Source organism: Pelmatolapia mariae, linkage group LG7, assembly GCF_036321145.2.
Source record: "Pelmatolapia mariae isolate MD_Pm_ZW linkage group LG7, Pm_UMD_F_2, whole genome shotgun sequence".
NCBI lineage: Eukaryota > Metazoa > Chordata > Actinopteri > Cichliformes > Cichlidae > Pelmatolapia > Pelmatolapia mariae.
In genome coordinates, this window is record NC_086233.1 from 30,764,187 (window position 1) to 30,791,351 (window position 27,165).

The 27,165-nt window shown below is 37.4% G+C and overlaps 2 protein-coding genes across 2 annotated transcripts in view; one reads left to right on the forward strand and one right to left on the reverse strand.

Moving 5' to 3' along the window:
* Window positions 1-1,701: 1,701 nt before the first annotated feature.
* sigmar1 (sigma non-opioid intracellular receptor 1) lies at window positions 1,702-6,380 on the reverse strand. The gene is made up of 5 exons (XM_063480829.1): window positions 6,148-6,380; window positions 5,962-6,013; window positions 5,410-5,558; window positions 4,847-4,939; window positions 1,702-3,739 (listed from the first exon to the last, which is right to left on the reverse strand). Exons 1-5 carry the CDS (start codon window positions 6,290-6,292, stop codon window positions 3,510-3,512), a joined length of 669 nt encoding a protein of 222 aa, XP_063336899.1. The 5' UTR covers window positions 6,293-6,380; the 3' UTR covers window positions 1,702-3,509.
* A 222-nt stretch (window positions 6,381-6,602) lies between these two features.
* The window catches only part of galt (galactose-1-phosphate uridylyltransferase), a 37,174-nt gene continuing 16,611 nt past the window's right edge, over window positions 6,603-27,165 (forward strand). The window contains exons 1-7 of the mRNA XM_063480830.1: window positions 6,603-6,875; window positions 7,944-8,113; window positions 8,411-8,486; window positions 8,672-8,720; window positions 15,533-15,662; window positions 16,238-16,294; window positions 21,525-21,647. Coding sequence (XP_063336900.1) covers window positions 6,839-6,875; window positions 7,944-8,113; window positions 8,411-8,486; window positions 8,672-8,720; window positions 15,533-15,662; window positions 16,238-16,294; window positions 21,525-21,647 — 642 coding nt within the window. The 5' untranslated portion in view covers window positions 6,603-6,838. The remainder of the gene's footprint in view (window positions 6,876-7,943; window positions 8,114-8,410; window positions 8,487-8,671; window positions 8,721-15,532; window positions 15,663-16,237; window positions 16,295-21,524; window positions 21,648-27,165) is intronic.

Sequence of the window (27,165 nt, forward strand, 5' to 3'; positions counted from 1 at the left end):
TTGAAACTGATCAGTTGATGTATGTGATCCTGATTATCTCCACTAGAGAGCAGAAGAGATCTATATAACATGCAAGTCACAGCGGTACTATCAAAGGACACCCTTTTAAGCTACTTTAATTTATCAGAATGTGTGTGAGTGTTTTGTAAATGTGAATATGGGTGATGAATAGATCCGTTTTGGCTGTCTGGTTTTTGAGGGCATGTTTGTGTCCATCCTTAGTAACTATTGTGCTCTAACTCTTTGTGTGCCTCCAGGGGTAGACATACACACAGAGACATCTATTTGCACAACTCCAGCAACCAGTGGGAGGACATAAACACCCTGGAATAAGCCAAACAATTAGTCAAAGAGAGCGTTGTCTATCCCATTAGGTGCAGCTCCTGCTCAATCACGTTGGTATTTCAGCACTGGTTGCCCAGCTTCGATTCTGAATATTTCTCCCCCAAAGAGCTTAAAGAGCAAAATGGTAATGAGGTCAAGCCAGTCCGTTAGGCTGACATTAAACCTATATTTAAGATAACACGGTAACACACACATAATGGACTAGCAGGAATAAGGGAATATTCAAGTATATGCATTTGTTGAAAACTTGAATAGGTACACCTGTTCAGTTGATTGGTAGTGCAATTATCTAATCAGACATTGACATGTCAGCAGCTCATGGCATCTAGGCATTTAGATGCCATCAAGATGACATGTCAAGGTCACAAGCAGATGGTAGTCAGAATTTGCAATAAACAACATGAAAGGGTGCCGGTGGTGTAAAGTTGTGTGGGATATTTTCTTGGCACAATTTGGACACTTCAGTACCAACTGAGCGTTGTTGATGCCCATGTCCATCCCTTTGTGAGTACAGTGTACCCATCTTCTAATGACTGTTTCCAACAGGATAGCACACCATGTCACAAAGCAGCTCAGATAAAAGAATTCTTGAACATAACAATCAGTTCACTTTACTAAAATGGACTCTACAGTCACAGGTCTCAATCCAGTAGAGCACCTTTTGGGATATGCTGTGATGGGAGGTTTGTGTCACAGATGTGCACGTAATACATTTGAAGCAACTGTGTGATGCTCTAATGCCAGTATGGACCAAAATCACTGAGGAATACTTCAGAAGGCAAAAGGGGGTCCAACCCAGTACTAGCAAGAAGTACCTAATTGTCTAATGAGTATATAATATATAGAGTATATATAAATAGGTGAACAAGCAACAGCAAGGGTATTCTACAGCTTTAAGCAAATGTACAACACAAATGTCTATCACACTTCCACCTCTGCGTATGTGAAACACAACCAGGTTGCCTGGGACATTTACAGACAGAGATGAGGACTGATATGTTTGTCTTCTTATCTGATGACCAGATTTATTAAATACCATCTGACCATGCAGTATTTATAATAAAGTGTATGATGTGTGAAAGTGTATGATTTGGAGTGTATGATGTCAAGCTTGAGATTTCACTCATCTTGTGTTTAGCATTGGAGCATCATGGCAAAGGCACTTTTATGGATTCAATAACATTGTAATAGTGTGCAATGAAATATTAAATGTCATTTCACAATTCTATTATGAATAAGGCAGCCAAGATCAAATATTGACAGCTACTGTTTATATGCCAGTCGTCCTCTCATTGCCTTGATTAAATACACAGTATAGACAGAAATAAGAAAACACACTTCTATTAAGTTCAAAGACATTTATTTCTTTTGGCACCGTCAGTTTCATTCTTAACCCCGAGTAAATTGCACATCTGGTACAGTATTACAATTCATCTGAGAATGCACTGCTACTGATGCTGCTTCTAATTAACATCAGTTAGGGTAGTAACAGCACATTTTCACTAGACTAGAAACCCTACATAGCTCTTAGTAAGTTCAGCCATTAGCCTGAAAATAAGGCTGTTTTACATGAAAAGATACAAACTGAGAACACGATCAGCAGCAGTGTAAAACACCACAATTACATTTATCCACAGTGCTACAATAGGATGTAGATATGTACCCCTCCAGTGGGCCAGTGCAAAATTCAAGACCAGGAACGGAAGTTGCAGATACTGATGCCAAGTAGCTTGGTCAGAGTCCAGTATTATTCAAGTTAATTTATAGGCTATTTGAGCTCAGAACTTTTTTGACAAAAAAGTAATCAAGTTTACATAATTAAACCATTCTGTAAAATTAGAAAATGAGAGAATTACAGGTAAACCTAGCAGAGGTCTGTAGTATGATACAACCGTGTTTTCTCATTTTCTTACCTTACATGACTTGCACAAACATTTTAAAGAGTTTCTCCAAATAACATCATTGGGTGTCCTACCACAGTATGTACAGTATGTGATGTAAATGTTTTGCTTTATAGTTTGAAAGGATTTCAGTTTTCCATCTTAATCTCCACAGTTCTGAGATAAAAAAAAAAAATGTCAAAACCACACACATCTAGTCAAAAAATTTGGTGGTTGCCACAATGCTGTAGCTCTGAAGATGAGCTCATGCAGAGACAGGTTAACAGAAAAATAAAACCACCAAGGTTCACACAGCTGACAAGACGAGAGCTTTCATTAGCATATCCTCCCAGGTTTTTAACACCTTCAAAAGACACACGGTACACAAAAGGTGAGCTTTGAATCGGTAAATGGTGGCCAATGCCAAGAGAAGCTTTAAAAGCAAAGAACAGAATTTCTCTTTTTTGCATCTTCTCACCGACAGTAGCTTAGGGAGCCTGAATCCTAATGCAGCTACATTTACAATAGACCTCATCTGCAGAGAATCTGCACAAAGTGGAAATTGGCATCTAATAAGAAAATAGTGACTTTAGCTGTGCATTATATACATTACTGTAGGTTTTACAATCCAGATTAAGCATTGCATATTTGTTTTGAAAGATTTTTCTTGGCCTGCAAAAAAACACTTTGAATATCAGTATTTATTTGTAAAAATCATTGGTTATGAAGAAGTGAATACAACCAAACCTGGTTGCATATATTGCCTTATTTTTATTAGAAGAATGATAGATTTGGCAAAAGAAGCTTTAAGGCTTTTATCTTTAAATTGGATCCTAATAATATGGATTTTTTTTTCCTTTTATTAGTCATTCTGACTCTGGAGGCAGTCTGAGCTCTCAGTGGAATGTTTAATGACCTGATGCTTAGTTTCACTGTTAAAATTGAGGTAAAGTAAGGAAGGCTGCCATTCAGAATGAAATGTTTGTTTGGGTGATTTGGCTCTGTTTGAAATCTCATGCCAAATGTTAGGACTACAAGGTGAAATGGAGTAAGACATTTTCTTTTGCATAGGCTTTATGAGGGTCAAGAGCATCAATGAAGATGATCAACTGTACCAATGTAAATTTGGATTGTCTATAATTTCATATAAAAATATTAAATGTCAGCTCTCTGAATTATCAGCAAGACTCTCCTCTACCAGATTTTAGTGGTTGGGAAGAAAATGTCACAGCACAAGTTTTGATGGTAATGTCCATGTGCAATCATCTAGGACTCTATTTTGCCTTATAAAACTCCAGCTTCTGTAAGTAGTGTACCAGCCTCAAGTAGCAAACCCTTCATGTAGGCATTAAAAGTGTAGTACATTGTGAGGAAGTCCTGGGTGCTGAAAAAGGTGTCTGCTAAAGCAAAGCCCAGCGTGGAAGGGATGAAACCTCTGCCATACTCCACCATCCAAGTCCCAGCACTCCACTGGACTGACGTAGCCTCTCCTACAGCATGCACAATGGTGTCACCTGTGGGTAAAGAATATGAAAGAACAGGGGAAAAAAAAAATTACTACTACTACTACTACTACTACTACTACCACCACCACCCAATAATACTACAGGAGTTTAGCTAATAACATACTGTGCTGTGAAAACTTATTTACCAACATCCTGATGTTTTTTCTCTTTTGCATATTTGTTACACTTACATGTTTCAGGTAATCAAATTTTAACATTAGACAAAGATAATTCAAGTAAATAAAAATGTGGTTTAAATTATTTTATTTAAAATGGGAAGCTATCCAGAGCTACCTGGCCCGATGTAACAAAAATAAATGCCCCCTCTTGTTAAATCATAAGAGGGTAATTAACCAGTTTAATTTCAGTAGTCACACGCAGGCCTGATTTCTGCCAGACCTGATGAATCAAGAATCACTTAAACAGAATCTGTTTCACAAAGTGAAGTCCTCTAAAAGATCTCAAAAAGCAACATATCAGGCCACAATCTAAAGAAATTCAAGAACAGATGAGAAACAAAGTCATTGACATCTATTAGTGTGGAAAGGGTACAAAGCCTTTAAGACTTTGGAACTCCAAAGTACGAGCCATTATCCATGAATGGAGAAAACTTGAAATCTGAATCTTCCCAAGAGTGGGCAGGCTACCAAAATTACTGCAAGATGACTCGTGCCTCAATGACTATTCCCGGAGGTCACAAAAGAACCCAGAACAACATTTTTCAAAAACATCTTGATCCTCAAGCCTTTTGGGAAAATATTTTAGTGAAGTTTTGAAGAAGTTTAACATTTTGGAGGGTTTACGTCCCATTACATCTGTTTAACCCCCCCCCCCCCCACCATTTCATAAAAAGAACATCATCCTAACAGTCAAACATGGTGGTTGTACTGTGATGGTCTGGGGCTGCTTTAGGAACTGAACAACTTGCCATAATTAAAATCATCATTCCTGTTCTCTATCAAAAAATCCTGAAAGTAAATGACCAGCCGACTTGTGCAAAAACAAAACAAAAAACAAACAAACATTAAAAAAAAACTATTATAGTTATTGAGATACATTAAAGTTTCCAATGTGTATAAATGCAAAATTGAATATTGTAATGAGTTAATGCATTACCAGGATAGTATATTTCACTCTTGGTTGTCCCCTCTTTCCACTGTCTGAAGGTTCCAGAAATGATGGTATCAGAAATCTCAGCCCAATAACGACCTGAGAGAAACAGCAAGGTGCAAAGAGTCAAAATGATAAAATTCAGAGTATTTATAGTTTTCTAAACATACAATTCCAATAGTCTTCTGTAAATCATCTCACAAATCAAATATTATTGTTGGGACCAAGAATGGGACTATATATCAGCATCTCCTAGATTGCAAGGATCAAGTTGTAGCCCATTGTGCAACATTGTAAGGACTTGGACTGGAATGGGGGTGCTTCAGACTGACTTTACTTTAGATCATAAGAGGAGCAATTCATTCCTTGATATCTGACACCATACTGTAAATAACTCCAGCAGATTTCAAATTTGAGATCAGAGTATCCTGCTCTAGAGTAACTTGTACCCCAAACAGACACTTTCCACAACCATTATGTCTGCAGATGTTTACTTCAACTTACACAAAAAACTTTTTTTTGGAGCTGATCTATCTATGTATCTCTCTTTAACTGCTCTCCTTCCTCACCTGAGTGTCCTCCAGTGTCCACCGCAGTGCCAAACAGTATCAAGTACTCTGTGAGAGAGGCATGGAGGACACACATGGAGCCCATCCAGCCTCCAGCATTCACAAACACCCACTGCAAGTCCTCATCAGGGAGGATGTGTCCAGGATACCTAGTTCAAATATACATTGTTAGCCATTTATTTAACGTTAAAAAACTGATTAATAATCTAAATACGAAGTGAGAGTTTTCAGTGCAAATTTACCAGTTTTGAGTTTTAGTAGGAAAATCGGAGGAAAGTACCTCAAGGTCAAAGAAATCATTATGGACAGCTTTCACTCTGGCTTTATTTTGGACTACACCAATTTTTGATATAGTATTAAAAAAATGAAAGTGAATAAGACATCCATACCATACCAAGAAAGAATGAAGTGAAATGAGCACATGCTGAAGAGATAAGTTGCATCGTGCTGCAGCTAATAAGTAGCTTAAACATCCTAATAGTGGTGGAAATTGTACAGAAGCAACCACAAGCTGCCTGATACATGCAAGCCTGCATGTAACGGTATCGTCACCTTTTTCTCAGCTCCACCACCACTTTGGAGAAAGCCTGCTCATGGTCCTGTCCTGAGAACAGACACATTTAAAATACACAGGGTATGCAGATATGGCAGTTCAGGCAACCAAAATTAGCTTCGCTTTAAATATAAACAAAATGAAGTGAAGGAGCAACTTTTTTTCACATGCAAACCCAAACTCACCTGCATACTGTTTGGCCAATTTGGCGACGTCTTCTCTGTTGAACACATACTGCTTGCTGGCCAACCAATGCCGCAACAACAGCACGGTCAGGACGGTGACTCCGGCGAACACCAGAAGTCTTGAAATGATTTTGAGCAGGGACATGGCTGAAACAAAACGCACAGACACACACAGACAGGTTTGGCTACATGCATACAGGGAGGCAGACTGGCGTGGTGCTCCGCTCACAGCCTCTTCCTGGTCAGGTGAGGGAGGGAACTTTACGCTTAGCCAATCATGGGCCGAGTCAGCAGCGTAGGCAGCGCGCGACTCCAGGGTTGCCAGCACAATACAAAACCGTCTTTTTCTAGTTTACATTAAAATATCATATTTTAAAAAAACAGTTGACCAAAGCTAAACATTTCAGGCTGCTGTGTTGGGTGGTAACAGCCTAATGACCAATTATCCTTAGTTTGAGGTTTTCAGTCTTATTTACTTACTTATTTGTTTAGATTTTTAGAAGTGTGCCATTGCATACCGGCATGTGCACAATAGCAACCTTTCGCTTGTCAACAAAACAGGAAGTAGGCCAAGGTTTATTGTGGACCGTGTTGATTTAGCATCATATGCTAAAGTCCAGAGAAAGCTCATGGTTAAAAAAAAAAGAACACCGGGGAGGAGACAGCTGTGAAACATCAGTGAGTTACCGACATGAGCGGGAAGCAAGACGTCAGTTTTGACCCAAAAGGTACGCATTTGTTGTGAATTTACAAACGTTAAAAAGCTAATTTCAATCACTCACTATGTCCAATGACAGGCACTGGATAATGAGTAGGACTTCTTAAATTTGTCAGTTTGCCTTATTGTTTAAGCGTCGAAATGACTTCTGTAATTTCCCGAGTTCTTCATTACTGTTTACCAAAAAGGTACTGCACTGGAAACAGTTAAAGCTAAAATGCATTCAGTCATGCTTCGGGGCTTGTTTACTACTCGAATTCACTGGTAGGTTATAGGAGTTTACACAAAGTCTTTAGTTATGTTGTACCCTGCACTTTTTCCCCTGTCGGCCTGACAGACATGCTGACTCTGCCAGCTGTCTTGTGACTGTAGTTCCTGTAGTTCAAGTTGTAGCTACAAAACCTGCTCCTGAATGCTTTTTGAGGTGTTTCTTATAAGTAATAGTAAATGTTTAAATCGGGGATGTCAAACTTATTTTACATCGTGGGTAAGATACACCCCACTTTGATCTGTCACTGTAAAGAAGTTTGATACACAAATTAAACCTAGAGATATTTTAATATAAGAAAAAAGTGCAGTTTCAAAAGGAAATCACAGTTTTTCTACATGGTAAATAACTTTTTCTGTAGTGAATTAAAGAAATTGTAAGAAATAAATGTGTAAAATTACAGAAAAAGTATAAAACACAAAGTTTTTTGTTTTGTTTTGTTTTTTTACGGAAAATGTCCTTTTTTGTGTACCCATTGTAAAAAATACCCAGACATTTCTATTGAATAAAAAGGAACTTCCTGTTGTTTAATTTAATTTTCTATCTGTTACCTAATTCCTTTGGTGTAGCATGGCCCATAGGGGAGGTTTTTTGTTATTAAAGCTGTGAAACGTATGAAAATAAAGTTAAAAGTCCAAGATTTATGCCTTCCTTCATGCTTTCCAAAGCTGTCCAGTGGGGCCAGATTGGAGTCTTTGCCAGGCCAATTTTTGCCCCCGGGCCTTATGTTTGATGCCTGTGGTTTCAATAATGTGTGTGTGTTATTACATTGTCTTGTTACATTTTATCACTTGTCTTGTGTAACTTTAGAGCACCAGCACTTGCGTTACAACCCTCTTAGGGACAGCTGGGTTCTTGTGTCCGCCCACCGCATGAAGAGACCTTGGGCAGGTCAAGTTGAAAGACCACCTGAGGAGCACATACCAAGATATGACCCAAATAACCCACTCTGTCCTGGGAACAAAAGGGCAAATGGAGAGGTGAGAAGAGGCATTGAACAGCATTCTTTGGTTCTGATCACAAGTAGTAAATCCACAAACAAGGCATCCATTGGAAAACATATTGATAATGTCATGGATAGTTCATCTATTCTTCTCTCCATTTATTATTGATGTTGTGGACATTAACAATCATACATAATGCTAAATTGCACTGTAACATTGCCAGCAGTTCCAAATAAGAGGTTTCTTCACTCCTCATTCTGCTTGGGTTTTGAAAGCAAAATGTTCTCTGTCTGCTGTTTTCTAATATCTCTCCAACTGTCTGTTTTTCTCCAGGGGAATCCAGATTATGACAGTACCTTTGTGTTTGAGAATGACTTCCCCGCTCTTCAGCCTGACGCTCCAGACCCTGGTGAGTTCTAGTGCAGCCTAAATACTGTAAGGAAAAGGAGAAGTAACTGCAGTACCTTTTTAATAAAATATTTAAGCAAGTAACTGCAATTCTTTCTTTCTTGCAAACTCGACTTTCGTGTAGCTCTTTATTTTGGTTATAATACTTAAATATGATAAAGTATATATTGTTGTATTGTTCTTCAGGTTCAGACCAAGATCCATTATTTCAGTCTAAAGCTGCAAGGGGTGTCTGGTAAGAACAAATCTTAATATCTCAATCTATATGTGTATGAAATGCAGTGCTCATAATGAAATGTATAATACATAGTATAAATTAATATGCAGTTGGTAAGTTATAATTTAATCTAGGACACGATGCATCTTAATCAGTGTTCCTTTTCAAAATTATGATGCATTCAAATGTATGACTAATTAAATCTAAGCTGATGACTGCAATCAGAGCAGTCATGCTGAGGCAACTCTTAATTCGTTGTTGTCATCATCTTCATCATAATCAGCTATTAGATGACGCTAATTTTGTTCATCAACGCACTGCATGCTTCCTGTTTTCAGGACATCTTGAACTTGAGCAAAACAAAATCACCAAGCCACCGTACATACATTAGAAAGTGATGTTATTTTGTGCAACCAGCAGATGGAGATGTTTTATCAGTACTCTATTTTGTAGCTCCTTGGTGCATGAGTGATATTTTCCTAAATCCATCCACACTGATAAATAACAAAGTTTTATAACAGGAGTCAGCTCAATAAACACTGGCTGCTGGATTTATACATCTCCAGAGAAGCTTAAAAAAGACCTAAATCCTTTGTTAGTGCACACTTCTATAATACAATACACAGCATTTTCTATTTCAAAAATTCACAGATTACATTTTCCCCTCTCTGGGTACTTGGCCACACATGATTCTTGCTATGCTATGAATCAAAGATATATAATTGTCAAATTGGTTTAAGGAGCGCTTTCAGGGTAAAATATTAAAAAACTAACCTAAAACTCCAACAGGTTGTGGCATATAGGCCTTTATAAGAGACAAAATGAGTGGTTGAACATTTTTAAGTGGTGTTTTACTAGTAGCAAACTTCAAGGTGAAAGTGGAAAATTCCACAAGTAAAAGTCAACCAATAAGAGTGGACAGATGTAAGAGCCCAGAAATCAACAAAATCACCAAAAATTCACCAAAGTCAATTCAAATCAGACAAAAAAGACCACCCAGATAATATAAATGCATCTTCAAAGGCAAATTAAGTCTATAAGAACAAAGTAAAATTTTTCTTAAAAAATACATTTTACTACTTTGTTATAAACTTTATTTGCCTTTGAAGGTTAAATCTAACCGTGCCACGAGAATAAAGGGATTTAAATTTTATATGAATAGAGAGTGCTTTGGAGTTTTTTGATATTTTTGCATAAATAATTTTCAGTCTGAAGGTAACATTCCTGAACAATCCTGTGCTCTGGGAATTCTTGCTTGATTCTGTCTGACAGCAGAGTTGCATAACTACTGAATAATAGATTTAATCAAAAAATATTGTGCTGGTTGAAAACTGAAGACTGTTTTTTTGGGGTTTTTTTTTTAAATCCCATGTGCTGGCAGATGTAGAGGCCGTCAGGTGTTGCTTGCCACACTCGCAATGTGATGAAGCACAGAAACAGCAGTGACTGACTTAAAAAATACAGTACATTTTAGGGTACTTTTCTTCCTCCGTCTCACTTTAGGTGAGAGTGTGTGATTTTTCTCGCAGTGTGAGGTTGTATTCATATTTGTTCACACATCCAGCATGCTGCTGCTTTCCTTTTAGTGTATCTGTGATCAGTATATGCTTTTGTGGCCATATTAACAGGATAATAAACTTGAAAAATAAACTAGATCTTTGTACCCTGCAGCAAAGTTCAGTGCCAATTAGAGGGGAGCGCAGAATTGGAAATGTAATTTAGGGGATCTGGGTCACGGAAGACAATAGAAAGTTGTAGTGCAACAAAAGAAATGAGAACGTTTTTAACACTTTATCATAGTACCCCTCTCAGCACTGTGGTGACAAAAAATTGGTCTCACTTTATTTTACAGATCTGACAGTGTCTTGTTTTCCTAGAAAGGAAAACTAAGTATAGCTGCTCAGGAATTTTTCTAAGAAGGACTCTGAAATTTGCTAAAAATTTTAGTAAAAGCAATGTCAGTTGACACCTTACAATAATTATAGTTATTTAATGGTGTAATTTACTGTCAGTACAGGTGTCTTTTTGTCTTAAATTTAACTTCAAGCAAAAGGAAGACTCAAGAGATAATTAGGTGTTTTGGTTTTGTTGCTGTGTCAGATTTAAGGTAACTTAAGCTTATATTTCTTGAAAAAAATGTCTCTGGAAATCAACAATTTCCATCTAATTACTCATTTACTTTAAAGCTAGCTTGTGTATACAGTAATATGACAAAAAACAACAACAAAAAACCCCTCAATTTTGTTTATGCACAGCTCTGTGAAAGTCATGCTACAGCATTTCATTTGGGTTTGTACTTTGATTGGACCATTACATCCACCTTGAGTCTTGTCTTTCATTTGCTAATGTCCTGTTATGTGACCCCTTTTCGCCCAAGCTTTAGATGTCCGACACATGCCCTCAGATTGGACTCTAGATTGCTCTGATATACAGAGGAGTTCAAGGTCAGCTCAGTGACTGCCATGTACCCAGGTCCTGTGGCTGCAAAGCAAACCGTGCTTGACAGTTGTTGTGTTGATTGTTGGTTTTTACACTTCTATATATTCCTGTATGCTATACTGCTATATTTTTTAAAGAGAAGAGGCTTTCTCATAGCAACCCTTCCTAACAAGCCAGACTTGTTCAGTCTTTTTGTAATTCTGCTGTAATGAACATTTAACATGTAGACTAGTCTGATAAGTACCCCTTGGTTTTTTTTTTTGCAATTTGTCTCAACATTGCACGGTCTGACCTTAGGGTGAACTTGCTGGAACATCCACTCCTGGGAACATTATTGCATTGTGTTAACAAACACCTGAATGCTTCAGGCCAGTAATCTGCCCAAACATCTGCTTTTATAGAGGTGATTACATTTGCTGAAGATCAATTAATCAAGCGCGTTTTATTAGCAGCACCTGGCTGTTACTCACCCCCTTAATTCCTATAGAAGCAATACGGATGTATTTAATTTTTCACAGGACCTCATGCATTAAAAAAGTATTTTTGACATTCTAAAACAGAGCCCAAAGTAAAGTGTTTTAAAAGAGAAAGCTCACAGTTGCTTGATGTTGTGTTAGCTGCGCTACATGGTTTGGTGAGCTGATCAAACTGGTGCACAGTAAAAACTGCTGTTGGAGATGTAAAAAAAACATTTATATAAATAAAATTTCTGCTCTTCTCATAGCAAGTGCTGATACCTTCAGTGATCCTCTGACTTATTGCTTTCTATCAGCTTCATTGTGTCAGATGTTTAATTTGTGCTGTTTGTTTACAAAAGTTGGTTAAAATGCCTAAACAACCCCCTACCTGCGACCCTGAAGAGGATGGATGGATGGTTTTGTATGGCGATCTAAAAGCAACCGCACACCATACCACATTAATGTAAAATTAAACTAGTCTTAACCCCAACTACTATTTTCCTAAACTTAACTATACACTTTAAAGATGTTTTGACCTCAAACTTGAATCATTCAGTTTTAGGGTTAGCTGCCCTCATATATCTGTGTAAACACTTTGGTCAAAATATGAGTCATGTTGGAAACACCCGGCTTCCATCTCCTCTATTAGCCTTCTCATGAACAATGTATAAACCAGCATTCAGTTTTGCTCAGAGCGTAAACACCAAAGTCGTGTTCAATTATTGATCACACACTAGCTGCTTGGGCCCAAGAAGAGCCTGCCTGTTGATAGAAATTTCATTATTCTCACTCTGACAGTCAAGTTGATTTTCCTTGCTACTATAGATAAGCCTGAAAGCAAACACATGGAGATATGTCTTCTTGAAGTCGTGAAGACGTAGGGATTTGAGTTACCACTACTACATGCGCGGACACACACACACACACACACACACACACACACACACACACAACTAACATCTGTGCAAAGTTGATAAAGCATTGTTAACCAAGCTCATGCTTTTAGTTTTTTGCTTTTTATTCTTAGCTGAATAATCCTTTATTATCGTTAGGAGTCTGGCTCATTAAACGTAACATACGATGTTATAGTTGTGACAACTATTTTGGTTCCTTAAAAAAGTTGTTTTGTTTGGTTGCACAAAGAAAGACAAATAGTTGTCAACAGCTGTCATAGAATTCACACATATATATATATACAGTTAAGCCCATAATTATTCATACCCCTGCCAAATTTTGACTTAAAGTTACTTTTGTTCAACAAGCAAGTTCTTTTTTGAGCAGAAATGACACAGGTGTCTCCCCAAAGATAATAAGACGATGTACAAGAGGCATCATTGTGGAAAAAAATATTTCTCAGGTTTTATTCATATTTTAGCAAAAAGTATCATGTCCAGAATTATTCATACCCTTTTCAATAATCAATAGAAAAAAGCCTTTATTGGCTATTACAGCAATCAAACGCTTCCTATAATTGCAGACCAGCTTTTTGCATGTCTCCACAGGCATTTTTGCCCATTCATCTTTAGCAATGAGCTCCAAATCTTTCAGGTTGGAGGGTCTTCTTGCCATCACCCTGATCTTTAGCTCCCTCCACAGATTTTCAATTGGATTCAAGTCAGGACTCTGGCTAGGCCACTGCAAAACGTTAATGTTGTTGTCTGCTAACCATTTCTTCACCACGTTTGCTGTATGTTTTGGGTCATTGTCGTGCTAAAATGTCCACTGGTTCCCAAGGCCAAGTTTTTCTGCAGACTGCCTGATGTTGTTGTTGAGAATCTTCATGTATTGCTCTTTTTTCATGGTGCTGTTTACTGTGATTAGGTTCCATGGTCCATTGGCTAAAAAACACCCCCAAAGCATTAGGTTCCCACCACCATGTTTGACAGTGGGGATGGTGTTCTTTGGGTTGAAGGCTTCTCCATTTTTATGCCAAATGAAGGCAACATCATTGTGACCAAATAATTCAGTTTTTGTTTCATCTGACCATAACACTGAAGACCAGAAACCTTCTTCTTTGTCCAGATGAGCATTTGCAAAGGTCAAATGAGCTTTTGCATGCCTTAGAAGTGCCTGGAGAAGTGGCGTTTTCCTTGGTCTGCATCGGTGGAACCCAACAGTGTCCGTTGGACTGTCTGCCTTGAGACATTGCCACCAGCAGAGCCCAGATTCACCAGAATGGCCTTGGTGGTGATCCTTGGATTCTTTTTCACCTCTGTCACTATCCTCCTGGCCAGCACAGGTTTCACTTTTGGCTTCCGACAACATCCTCTGAGATTTTCCACAGTGCGGAACATCTTGTATTTTTTAATAATACTTTGCACTGTAGCCACTGGAACTTGAAAACATTTGGATATGGCCTTGCAGCCCATTCCTCACTTGTGAGGACCCACAATGCACAGCTGCAGGTCCTCAGTGAGTTCCTTTGTCTTAGCCATGAATGTCCACAGACCACCTGCAGAGAGCTGCTGTTTTTCACCTGTTGAGTTGATCAAAACAGCTATTTCCAATTAATCAGGGTAATTAGGATGCTTTAGAACAGCTTTGACTATTTGGAATGGTATGGAACTTTGGATTTTCCCAGAGACTGTGACAGTTTGTAAAGGGTATGAATAATTCTGGACATGATACTTTTTGCTCAAATGTAAATAAAAGCTGAGAAATATTTTTTTCCGCAATGATGCGTCTTGTACATCATCTTATTATCTTTTGTGAGACGCCTGTGTCATTTCCAGTCAAAAAATAACTTGCTAGTTGAATAAAAGTAACTTTAAGTCAAAATTTGGCAGGGGTATGAATAATTATGGGCTTAACTGTGTGTATATATATATATATATATATATATATATATATATATATATATTTTTTTTTTTTTTAACCGTAGTTTAAATCTAGACTTTAGACTTTATTGCCAGGTGAGGTAGTTTAACTTATATAGTGAACATGAAGAATACACAATTCATTAATGGCACCTTCACTTTCTCACATATCCATCAGCATTTGTTTCCATTCTCTTTTTTCCTGCAGACATTTTTTAGGGTTATTACTCTGTGTTCAGTTATTTGGCTCTATTTTTCATAGACCAATTCCATTCTGTTTCCCCCTGATTTTGTTTCCACTGACTATTTGACTTCACTTTTTATAATATTACCTCTTAAAAACAAGATTGAACTCAACCAGTAGTTGTAATCCATGTCTGTTTGTGACATTCATCTAAATCTAAAAGGAGCAAAATGTCAGCTTTGCTTTTATGTGCAGTAATTTTTCAACTGAACCCCAGAGCACTGCCAATGTGAGAGTCAACAGAAAATCAAAAGCAAAGGCTGTGTAGCTGTATTTGACAGGCAGTTTATGGGAAGTGCATAGCAATGACTTTTACCTTCCCCCAGATTATCACTTTGCTTTAATTAACCAGGGAATTCAAAAACAGAGCAAGGGTCTGTTTTATATTAAAACAAAGACAACAGTATCAGTCAATTCTTATTATTCACAAAAAGAGCAACAGCAACAATGTAATGCGTCATATTAAATGAACCTCTAACAACGAAAGGAACACATCACCCCAAATCCCTGCAAAACTAGTGACATTTCCACCGTCTTATCTGCATTTAATGCTACTGTAAGTGCGTAGACTGTTGCCTGGATAGAAGATGGATTAAGCCACTATGACATTACCCTAGGGTGTGCAGGCTCAATTTCTGAAGACTCAAATTTGGCATTATTATAGGCATCATAATAGGTTTTCTTGTTTTTTGGGTTTTTTTCTTTTCTTTTTGGTAGTGCAGTGTTAAGTTATTAATGTTAATTAATTATGAGAAGCTGATCCTGGTTAATTAATTCAGCAAGTGTTAGATTCTGTTTCAGTCTTTTAACACCAATAAACACCTTTCCTTCCTCTTTTTCTCTTTTTTTTTAATTTTTAAATGCCTTCCTCAGTAAGGTCATGTGTTTCCATCCCTGGTCGGACGTCACGCTCCCTCTCATGAAAAAAGAAGAGGTTGTAAAGGTGGTAGACAAGTGGGTGGAGCTTGTTGAAGAACTAGGCACTATTTACCCATGGGTTCAGGTATGCAATATTTTCACTTTCTCTGACACGTACGCACACACACACACAAACACACTCAGTCACATTATTGATTTTATTTTTTCCAGGGCTGAATACATCTAAAATTGTAACTGCTAACCTTTTTACCCTGTCACAGATCCTTCAGTTTTCTGCCGTCTCTAGTTTTTCACGCTAATATGTCTTTTATTGGATCACATAAAACTTTAATGACGCCTCCGGTCAAATTCACAAATTCAAACAGCTGTTTCAAAGAAAGCAGGACATGGGTAAGATGTCTAACTTCAAATGTGCCACATGCCAAATATTAAATAATATTTTTGGAAGCTTTTTTTGTTCATTTGTAGGATGTACACTTATTTGGACCCAGCTAAAAAAATACACCTTTTGTTTCAGTTCAGCATGTTGTCATAATTCCTTAGATATGGAAATTCATATAACACCTAATACTCAGATACTTATACTTGGTGTCAACCAATCCAGCCCAGAAAATGCATGCTGTTTAGATAAGAACAGCTATCTAAATCCTGTGTTAACTTCTGCTGCTTTGTTGTTGTTGTTGCTGCTGTTGTTTTTAGATCTTCGAGAATAAGGGTGCTATGATGGGTTGTTCAAATCCACATCCTCACTGCCAGGTAAGCGATGCACACATTACCTGATTTGGCATATGCACTGCAGTCATGGTGATGCTTGTTAGAATGCAAATGTTATAATGAGTTGAATCGACCATTAAACTGTCTTTAACCTGCCAGCTTCCTAGCAGAAAGTCTGTGTGATGTCTGATTGTGGCCATGTGAGAATAGTCTGTCCTTCCTTCTGCATGCTCTGCGTTGGCAGCGACCTCACATTTCAGTAGTAATCTCCTCTTGTGTGCGACATGTGAGAAAGGGCAAATTAAAACAGTGCTTGGATCTAATTTCCCACAAGCTTTTTATCTTCATTGATAAATGAAATGTCCTTACAGTGAGAATAAGTGCAAGAATATATACATACACTCATTCCAGCTACTTTCATGTTGCAGCATCAAAACCTTAAATTCTCTTATCACACATTTGCAATACAAATCTGTCTCGTTGGTCCAATTTGCACATCTGAGCGACCAGTTTATGACAATGAAGATGAGAAGTGATTTTTAAAAAAACAACAGCAAAGCTTTCATATAAAAGTTTTTGAGCCAGACAAGCCTCAGCACAGAAGCTGTTAATTGACTTTTCATCCAGAAATCATCAACAATTCTGTATTTGTGTGTCTGTCATTTCTTCCTTTATTACTTTTTCTAAAGACAAATCACAACTTACAGCTTTGCTATTTTCTTGTGCTCATGTTTTCCTGCCTTTTAATAAGGCAGAACTAAAACTTGAAATAGGGAGGCATTTCCTGTCAAACTGTCACCTCACTGTGTGATGTTGAACAAACAACAGAGACAAAATCATAGAGATGTTTAGCTCTGATAAACACCGCTGGGCTGATTTTCTTATGTTTTTTTTAAAAGCATAGTTAAAATAATGTGTTGAAAACAAAGCTGATGTCACCCTCTTAACTCTTAAGCTGTATTAAAAGGATTTCTATTGGCTTAGTTGATTAGTTTCTTCCCTTTTGGCAGTCAATGAAAAATAATAAATAAAATCAATATTATGCTCATCACTACACAGATAGAAGCAAAACCATAATAGAATCTGAATCAGCTGCTATTTTCTGGAATATAGAAATGACCAACAGATGGCAGTACGCAACCTCAAAATAACAGGGTTGTAATAGAAATAATTCAAGTTTGTTGAAGATACTCTACTTTCTATACACCAAATGTCTATAATACACTTGCATTACTGTAAATAGATAAAAAGGACACATATGTATTTGGTTTTTCATGTCTGTTATAAAGATCAAGAATCAAACCTGGATCCAGTCTTTGGTGGGGCTTTTTGAAAATGTTTATTATTTATTTATTTAGGATTTTCCTGCAGACTAGATTTCCCTTGCTTTAGACATCAAAGTCCAAGAAAAGAGTGGTTTAAACGTGTGTTCGTCTATGTGTACAGCCAGGCAACCCCTCCAGGCCAACACGTACGAAGGATAGATCTAAGACTTTGAAGAATAATCAACAGAAAATGTTAATCATGTTCTGGAGGCAGCATTGCTTCTGATAACTTTGGTCTCAAAGGAAAAGAGCTTTATGTATTTTTATGTAAGTGGAGGAAGGAAAACATATGCCTCTGGAATAGTAATATTTTTTTTTTATGTAAGCAGTCCGAAGAATATAGAAAATTAATTTTGCAAAGTGCAACGAATAGACTTAGAAAAAAATTGACCGTGAGGACCAGATATTCATTGAGTTAATATTTATTTCCAGGGTATATATTTTATTTCAAATTTTATACTTGGAAGCTGAAGTAAAAGCCATGATGATGTTGTTATTTGCAGTAAAAGATAATACCTTTTTTTCAGAAGTTTTATCTTGCCAGAGTAATTACATTCTTTGTTTTTCTTGTCTGTGTTCTCTTTAATTTTCTCTCTTTGAGAATTAGCAGTCTCCTGTTGGCCATTAATTAATGTACACAAAACACAGGTGTACAAATAGACCCCAAACTGCAGATGTTGGCAGGCATGTATGTAGCTACACGTACCGGGAAGTATGAAGATAAATAGCATTTGCACGTTTAATAAAAACACAACAAAGTCTGTTTCTTTCTGCCTTCCCAGGGTCATGCTTGAAAAAGCATGGTGCAGCCTTTAGCCAAAAGCCATTAATATGAACATAAATCTAGTTTCTACAACAGTGATTATGGAAAGGGTCTTATCGCAGCTTGAGGCAACATGCCAGGAAACATTAATAACTTCCAGCTGCTTAAAAGTATTACTTTATTGCATTTGTTTTATTACATGCTAAGTATTATTCATAAATCCAAACCCATGTTAATATGACAACTATTGGGCAAGGCCAGCAGAACTCATGCACTGACTGAAAGGGAAGAAGAAAATCTTGATTATCATCCATCTATTTCCTTCCACATACCCAATTCAGAGTTGTGAGGGCTATGGAACCTATCCCAGGATCCTATCCTGGATAGATCGCCAGTCTGTTGCAGGTCTAACACAGAGAGACAGACAAGCATTTGTGCTCACATTCACCCCTACAGTTAATTTAAATCACCAGTTAACCTAACATGCATGTCTTTGAACTGTGGGAGGAAGCTGGAATACTCAGAGAGAAGCCACGTAGGCACCGTGAGAACCTGAAAGCTCCAGCCTGCACTCAGTAGGAACCATTTTGCATTTCCACCTAAAATTTCTGTATTAAAAGCAGGAAAGGTTGATAGGTTCAAATCTGTCACTGTGTTATCCCTGCACTACATTATGGGTTAAAAAAAAAAAAAAGAAGTCTGAAATCAGAAAGCAATCTCCAACACAGTGTAAAGCGGTGGTGTTTAAAGCATCAGAGGATGCCTCGGGTTATTACTCTGTTCATCATATAGTGGAATGATTTAACTGGAAAATCTACTCCTGATGCCTGACACAAATATGCTATTTTCAATTTCAGAACACTATGGAAGACCTAAAAGATTCCATTAAAATTGACAAATATTAAAAAAGACATCCCAGTAGAAAGCAAGATCACCGTAGTAGAAAGAAATACCTTAAAAGAACAGACGCATGCACACAAAGCAGCCGCATACTCAATACCTAATCAATATTCTGGTGAAGTTTTCAGTCTTCAGAGGATGAATATACAATGCATTGCCTACTCTGCATCCACACTAATGAGCACAAGTATATGTAGGGAGGCAGTGATGTTCTTAACAAACCCCAAATTAAATACAGTGCCTCATTCAAAACCTCAGTAACAGTTGTCTTAGGCAATCATTTAACGTGCACTGTCAAGTTGAGTTATTTGGCAATGCTTTTACAGCCATTAAAATCCTATATTTTGCATGGGTAATGCAAATGTCTGGTCTGATGCTCACTATTATCCATATAAAGCTTCCCAGAATGCAGCTGAACTATATTGTGAAACCAAAAAAATACTTTTGTTTCATAAATCTGCATGAATATGTTGCAGCATCATTTTCTCCAGGGATGCTCACTTTCTCAATCAGAGATAATACCATTGTTTCATTTAGAGTAAACATAGCCTGGTGGGGAATGCCAGTTGGTGGTTGATGAGAGCAAAGTTTGAACAATTTATTTGTCTCTGTTAACGATCAAGACAGTTGTTTTATTTTTTTTTCTTGCCAGGTGCAATTATCACAAGAATTTAATTTTGTGTGTGTATGGACAAAGCAAAAAAAGAAACTCCCTTTGAATAGGAAGACACCTCTGGGAGAACCAGTATTGGGTTTGGTTGGTCTGGAACATTAACACAGTGCCTCAATTTTCCCAGGAATGGATGTCAGATGTCAGACCGTGCAGTGCCCAGTGAACCTGCCCCCCCCCCAAAAATTTTTTAAATTAAAAGCTACATCTCAAACTCATCTACAGGCTTCAGTTAGCATGTTAAACATTAAAATTCCCAAGGGCACAAATAGAAAAGTACCAAATAAGCATGGCTTGTTTGGAAGACAAACAAGCCATGCTTGTTCTTAAAATAACACGACAGCACATCTTAGATTTGCAAAGTTGCATTTGTGCAAACCACAAAACTTTAGATTTTTCAGTCATTGAGTCGACCACGAACTCTTCTGTATTTTAAAATATTCAAGAGTCAAATGTGAGGCCAGCTGTCTGAGAGCTAAGGCTTGCCCAAAACTGGGTAATGTAACAGGGCAGTGATCCCAAGCACAGTAGAGTAGACAAAAAATAAATAAAATGCAGGTGTCGCAATGACAGAGATTTGTCATTTTTGCTAACTTTAAATTATTTTCCTGGAGTATTTTCACTATGCGTTTCCTTATAATTCACTTTCTTATTTACTTCCTTACTCACTAGAGAGTTTATTCACATGAGTCTTAAACCTTAGAGCTCCAATTCTTGATTGGTAGTTGTCGACAAATTAAGCAAAAAGCCCAACAAATGTCAATAGATTATAATTAGCTTATTTGCAAAATCTGGCACAGAAGCATTTGGCACCATATTTGGAACACAGCCTTGGTCAATTTGATTAGTTGCGTGTGATGAGCTTAGACAGTAGCAGAACAGCAGATTTCTAATGTGTAACAACTGTTTCAACTTCAATAGATAATTTTGAGCCCATGTGCAATAGGATCTTATGACTTGCAAGTAATTCTTTTCCAACAGAAACTTTCTGGACCCACCTGAGTGCCTCAGATGAAGACCCAGGTGTCAGCCAGATTTCATTAAGAATAGACAAGAACTTTATTGGAGGCAGAGGGAAGGGTGTCACAATAGTCCAAATCTATTTTTGTGAACCAAACCGGGCAGGTTCTGACTGGGGAGCACATCGAGAAAATACATTCTCAGGGCCAGTCAGTGCTTTTCACATTGATAAAGTACCTGTCTTAATTAGGTTTTAGTGTCTAGGAACTGATTTTTACTTTGTATTGAAATAAATGAAAGCCTGTGGCTGCAGGGGAAAACCCATTTATCAATATGAGAAGTCTGAAAGAAAAGAAAGTGTTTCGAAAGCTTGAATTCTGCATCTGTAAAACATTTATTGATTGAGTGATATTGATAAATCACCCTATTAAATAGCAAATGTAATGTGGTCATTTGGAATCAGGGCAGTGGGGAAAAAGTGGGTAGATTCACTTAATAACCCTTTGATTATCTAAACAGACTGTAGTGTAACTGCATGCACACACACACACAAACATATATATTAAGTTATTCTAGATTCTATGTTTTTCCATCTGTCATCACCACCACCATCGTCATCATCATGATCATAATCAGCTTTCTGCTTTCATATAGGTGTGGGCCAGCAACTTTCTTCCTAATGAGCCGGCCCTGTCAGACCGCTGTCAGAGAGCATACTATCAGAAACACGGAGAGCCAATGCTGCTGCAATATGCCAAACGGGAGGCTGAGAAAAAGGTACGGCTCACATATAAACACATTGTTTTGGTAACCTTTAAAACATATGAACATTTTTGAAATAGTAATTTGTAATCTGTAATTTAATACATTTTAATTCACAAAATAAACAAACAAAATATATCATTAATAATGTTTCTGAATGACTAGTTACGCCATCAGTTGTTTATTCAATAATTACATTTGGGTAATTTAAAATAATTATATTATTAATTGTATATGGAATTATAACAGCAAGACTTTCTTTTGCCGTGTGTCTAAAACTGTTGGACACAGAGATGGATGAAGGTGTACTGTGGTATCTGTGCCATGGCAGGACCCCATTTTAATATAGTATGCAACCTTTAAGCAAAATTTTCCATTGTCCAGTTTTAAGGTTGTGGATGAGTAGATTTTAAGCATGGTTTGTTAAATCCTACACTGTAGTTTTGGTGCATAAACCTAACTCATTCCATTGTGTAATTTTGTAATTATCTTTTAAGAGAAGTTTAATTACCTGTCAAGTTGCTATTTAATAACAGTGGCTATTATAAAGTGTTCCCAAAGCTTGTATTTTACTCTTCCTGTGAGGTCAGGTTATTATCAGATTCAAAATTTCTAAAGTCATGAATTATGGAAAGTGTATCCAGTGTATTATCCAGAAATTGATGTCTTGTCTAATGTGTGCTCCACAAGGAGATGTACAAGAGATGCAGTCTCCCAGGTCAAATATGCAACTCAAACCATAATACATGATTCCGAAGGCCTTTTTAATCAATAATTTGCTTAATATATTACTTCAGTGATTTTTTTGATATAATGTTGATGGAAATTCCTCGAAATGCAGGATGCCTGCAAACCTCTGCCGTAGTGTTTTTCTCACCATGACTGCCCTCTTTATCTGTCTACTTTACTACACTTTTCTGCCATGCTGCTCTTTTCCTCTCTCTTACTTATACCTCACCATTTTCTTTTGATTTCCCATCCACATCCTCTGCCTGTCTCTTGGTCAGTGAAGCGTGTGATTGGACAGCAGAGATGCTCATTAGCATAATGCTGCAGCATCAATCTTCAACCTGCCAGAAGATCAGGAAAACTCAGTGTGGGTGTATTTGAGTGATCTTTCAGCCATGTGTACAGCATCAGCAGCAGTAACCACTGAAGACAGCACTGAGTACATTTAGCAGGTTGGCAAATGTCTTATTAGTGAGCATACACTTAGCAGAAACCCAGAACGAACTGGGAGTGAATTTTTACATCTCTATCTGAAACCATGGAGAACTGGCTTACTTATGCCACTTTAATATACTTAACCTCAGGTTATATTCACAGCTAAAACCCTTTTTTTGGAAACCTGCTTCACTTTTGTTTATCCACCCATAAGCTACCCAAATACCGTATTTTTTGGACCATAAGGCACACCGGATTATAAAGCGCATTAAACGAAAAAAAATCTGATCAAACTTTACTCAACTCATTCTTCTTGCTTCCTCCACTTCCGTACCATTGATTAATCAATGTTGAATTCTCTCGCAGCTCCTCCATTCCTGTGTTGTTGCAGTATATTAATGACTAACCTTGTATTGTGGATTAATTATCTCAGTTCTCCTCCTGACTGAAGTTTGGTCTGTTTACAGCATTGGGAACTTTTATCGAGTGGAAAAAAGTTAGCGTTCACCCTCCAGCTTCACTGTGTTTATGTTATGCTAACATAGCTGTGTCGCGTAGCACATCATTATATACCAGCTAGCCGAACTTCAGTAACCCTACAAACGTCACTACTGTTTACTTTCCTGTCTACATTTATGTTGGAAGTGACAGCAGAGCTGTACGTTTTAATTTTTTCAGAAATCTCTCAGTCAGAACATGCTATATAATGTTTAGGTAGAAACTAGTGAGCTAACTTCCTGCTAACTTCTAACTCTGTTAAATTTAATAAATTCTGTTTTCATGGATGCCTGGATGTTAAATTGAATTGTTACACCTGGTAAAGCAGCAACGCTGATCATTTTATTAAAGATGAAAGAATTTAGACAGTGTTTAACTCTCAGTGATGCCGCAGTGTTCGTTTGACTTTGGGACCTGAAGCTGACGGAGTTTTGGACCCAGATTACTCCACGAGGCTCCTGACTATGGTAGCCGTAATGCTCCGACAATCCATCAAGCGGTGCGGCTTCGTAGCTTACCAAAGTCATACTAAAACATTTCTTGACAGATTTTTGAGCGCCGTGTACCACATAAAATCGGTTCGAGGTCAGTAAGCACCTTCAGAATTCATACATAAGGCGTACCGGATTATAAGGCGCACTGTTGATTTTTGACAAAATTAAGGGATTTTAAGTGCGCCTTATAGTGCGGAAAATACAGTATGCTACCAGTTGATCTTGTTGTAATGAGATTACCTAGCTGTGCCTTCAGTTTTAGACTTCCATCTGTAAGATGTTCTTGTAGTTTGATGTAAATTTACTGGGGCAACTATTCCCAATTAAAGTAATGATATCACATTACTAATATCACAAACTATATTTTCTACCAAGATGACAAGAATGACTACACTCTCATGTCTACATTGTAAATTGATATTAAAACCTGCAGACAATAAAGTCAGAATTCTGACTTTTTTCATAATTCTGAGAAAGAAGACAGAAAATCAGGACTTTCTAAATAAATGTCTTTCTTTTGTTAATTCCTGCCTGCATCCTGTGTAAGGATCTTGGACCCTCTTCATCACATTTCTCACACTATGTATAACCTACACACCGTGACAGTTAATTGGCTTGACTTCACTTTTTTCTATATATTAAAGAAGGGAAGTGCACAACAATAAATATACAACATTATTAAATAGTGATGATCATGGTAGTTAGTTTTTGTTTTTGTTTTTGTTTTTTTTACCAGAGTAGCCAGAGTAGCTCTTCCTTTTAATCAGCAGTGTTTGGGCAAAGTCAGACTGATGAGCACCACCTGCATACTTAATGCACAGGCCTCGAAAGACTGATACCAATCATTTTATATAAGTATTTGCAAGAAAGGAAATCATTTTTTATCCATAATGTTGAACTTTTTTATTTTACTTTTTAGTTAGGATGATTCATCAGTTAACATTTATGAACGCACACATACACACGTGCACATGCACGCATAGACTCAAATAAGCCTTTTAAATATAAAAAGACCCTTAACTTCTTTTCTGTTAGTTGCTAAAGTTTCACTTTTGGTTTGTAAACTGTTCATTTTCCTGCTCATTTACCGTAAATTGTGGTCATTATTATTTTGATTAGATATTAAAAATGCAGCTGAAAATCACATACAAGTAGACAGTGATAGTTTTCTACTTGTAGCCTACTCTTGAATTGAAAGCGTTTTTGTTTTTTTGTTTTTTTTGTAGTTGTTTTTTTTTTTTAATGCCAAAAAAGTATTTCAAGTTTAAGAATGGGTGAAGAGCGTGTCAGATTAACTGCAAGGAGTAAAGTAAGATGAAGGCAGAGAAGCAAGTAGATGGAACGAGAGACAGAAAGAACAAAAGAAGCCTGCAGGAGTCGAGTGGAGAGAGAGAGAGAGAGGAGTGAAGGCACAAACAGAGATGCAAAGTCACAAAGAGAGAAAGACGTGCAGGTGAGAGGAAAAAGGAGAAAATCAGACAGCCTCTGATTCATTCAGGGAATGAGCGGACCTGTTCTACTGGGAGTGTGTGTCTGTGTGTGAGGGAGATAGAGAGGATAGCATTAAGGCTTTGAGAAGAGCAGAGTAGACACTTGAATCTCCTAGACAGGTACTCATGGGGACTGACCTTTATAAAATCAGTGTGAAAGTAGAAGTGTGTGTGCAAAAAAGCCTTGTCGTCTTCTAACGTCTCTCTCCTTCTCTCCCTCTCGCTGGCTCCTTGCTCCTGTCTCTCTGACCTCGTGGTTAGGACCTTAAATTGGCACACTGCCGTGTTTAGAGGAGTCTGAATTGGTCTTTGGCTCCCAGGTGACACTCTTGACTTTGAAACAAAAACTTTTTAAGCTAATTGAATAAAACTCTTTGGGATTTGCTGTCCGTGAAGTGTCTGTTTTACGCCACCCTTCGCTTCCTCTCTGTCATTTAATAGCACCTCCTCTTCAATCTTTCCTCACCATTCTGGCTCTCAGTTTTCCATCTTCATTGTGTTTCTCTGTAATTCTGTTGAAAGCACTGAAGACAAAAGAACTTGAGTAGGCTTGAGAATAAAGAATAAAAAAAACTGAGTGTTAATAGAACAAAAATAGAAGAAACTATGTAGATATATGTAGTGTAAGTGTTTTTAGGTTAAAAAGAATTTAATGGTCAACAGCATAAAATGTGAGTCATGCTGATTTGATTAAATAATTTGCATTATAAAGTATTATACAATTTTCTTTACAGTGTTTCTCTACATCATCCCTTTTAAAAGATAAATAAATAAAGCGTATGTGGTGAAACAGAAGCCATGGTCTCTGTGGTATTACTCCAGGCACTAAGTAGAATTCTATACAGCAAATTCACTTGATTAGGAGAACTGAACATTTTGTGATTCTGTTAGATTACTTTGTGTTTTCCCCCCACAGTTATTTAACAGCACATTATTCCCTGTAGATCCATTAATTATGCACTAATGCCTTTCTGGGCAAGCTTGTTCAAACCTGTGGAAGAATTATAGCTCCGACTCTTATCTGGCTAGAAGTGTGATTACTGATAATTAGGTTTATAGTAGTATTGCACAACAACTCTAGTTCTGGGGTTAGAAACACAGTGATGGGAAATGACAGAATGAGTCACAATACATTATTTTCTGCTGGTGTGGGGGATGTCTTGAATACCTGGAGGAAATCCAGGGTCCAAAACTCGGCAATCACTACACAGAAGGTGCAACAAGGGTGAACAACATGCTGGTAGAAACATGTTCAGTATTTAAACCTTTGAACTATTGTTAATTGTTTTCTGTTAGTCTAACTCCCTTTGCTCAGGTTGGATTGTAGGTATGTTGCTAGACTCTGATAAGTTATGATTTCTGATGTGCAAATGGTTGCAAATAAAAGGAGTGAGGGAAATCAAAAATTAGGCAAACTAGGTGTACACTGAATAAATAAAGCACCGTTCAAAAACAGAATTTGCAAAGTACTTTCAGAGGCAAGTACAAGTAGAAATTTGAAAAGAAAGCCAGAGGTTATGGCCAGAAAGAAAACTGTAAAATTAAACTGAGGTTAAGAGACAGAAAAACACTGCATACAAAATACACAAGACAGTCAAAAAAGATACACAAATAACAACAAAATAAAGAACAAGAAAGAGAGCGCAAACATCACATAAAAGCAAGTTTATGAAAATGTGCTTTTTGGAATTAATTTGAGACAAGTCACAGATTTTCCAAGACGTATATACTCAGGTGGGTTATTCAAAAGGATATTCTAAGCCTTGACTTTGGAAACACCAGGAGGGCAACACTTGAGGATCTAAAGCTGTAAGATGGCTGATATCGGGGTAACACATCTGCTATGTAGCCCGGAGCCAGATCAAAACATGCTTTAAAAGTGATAAG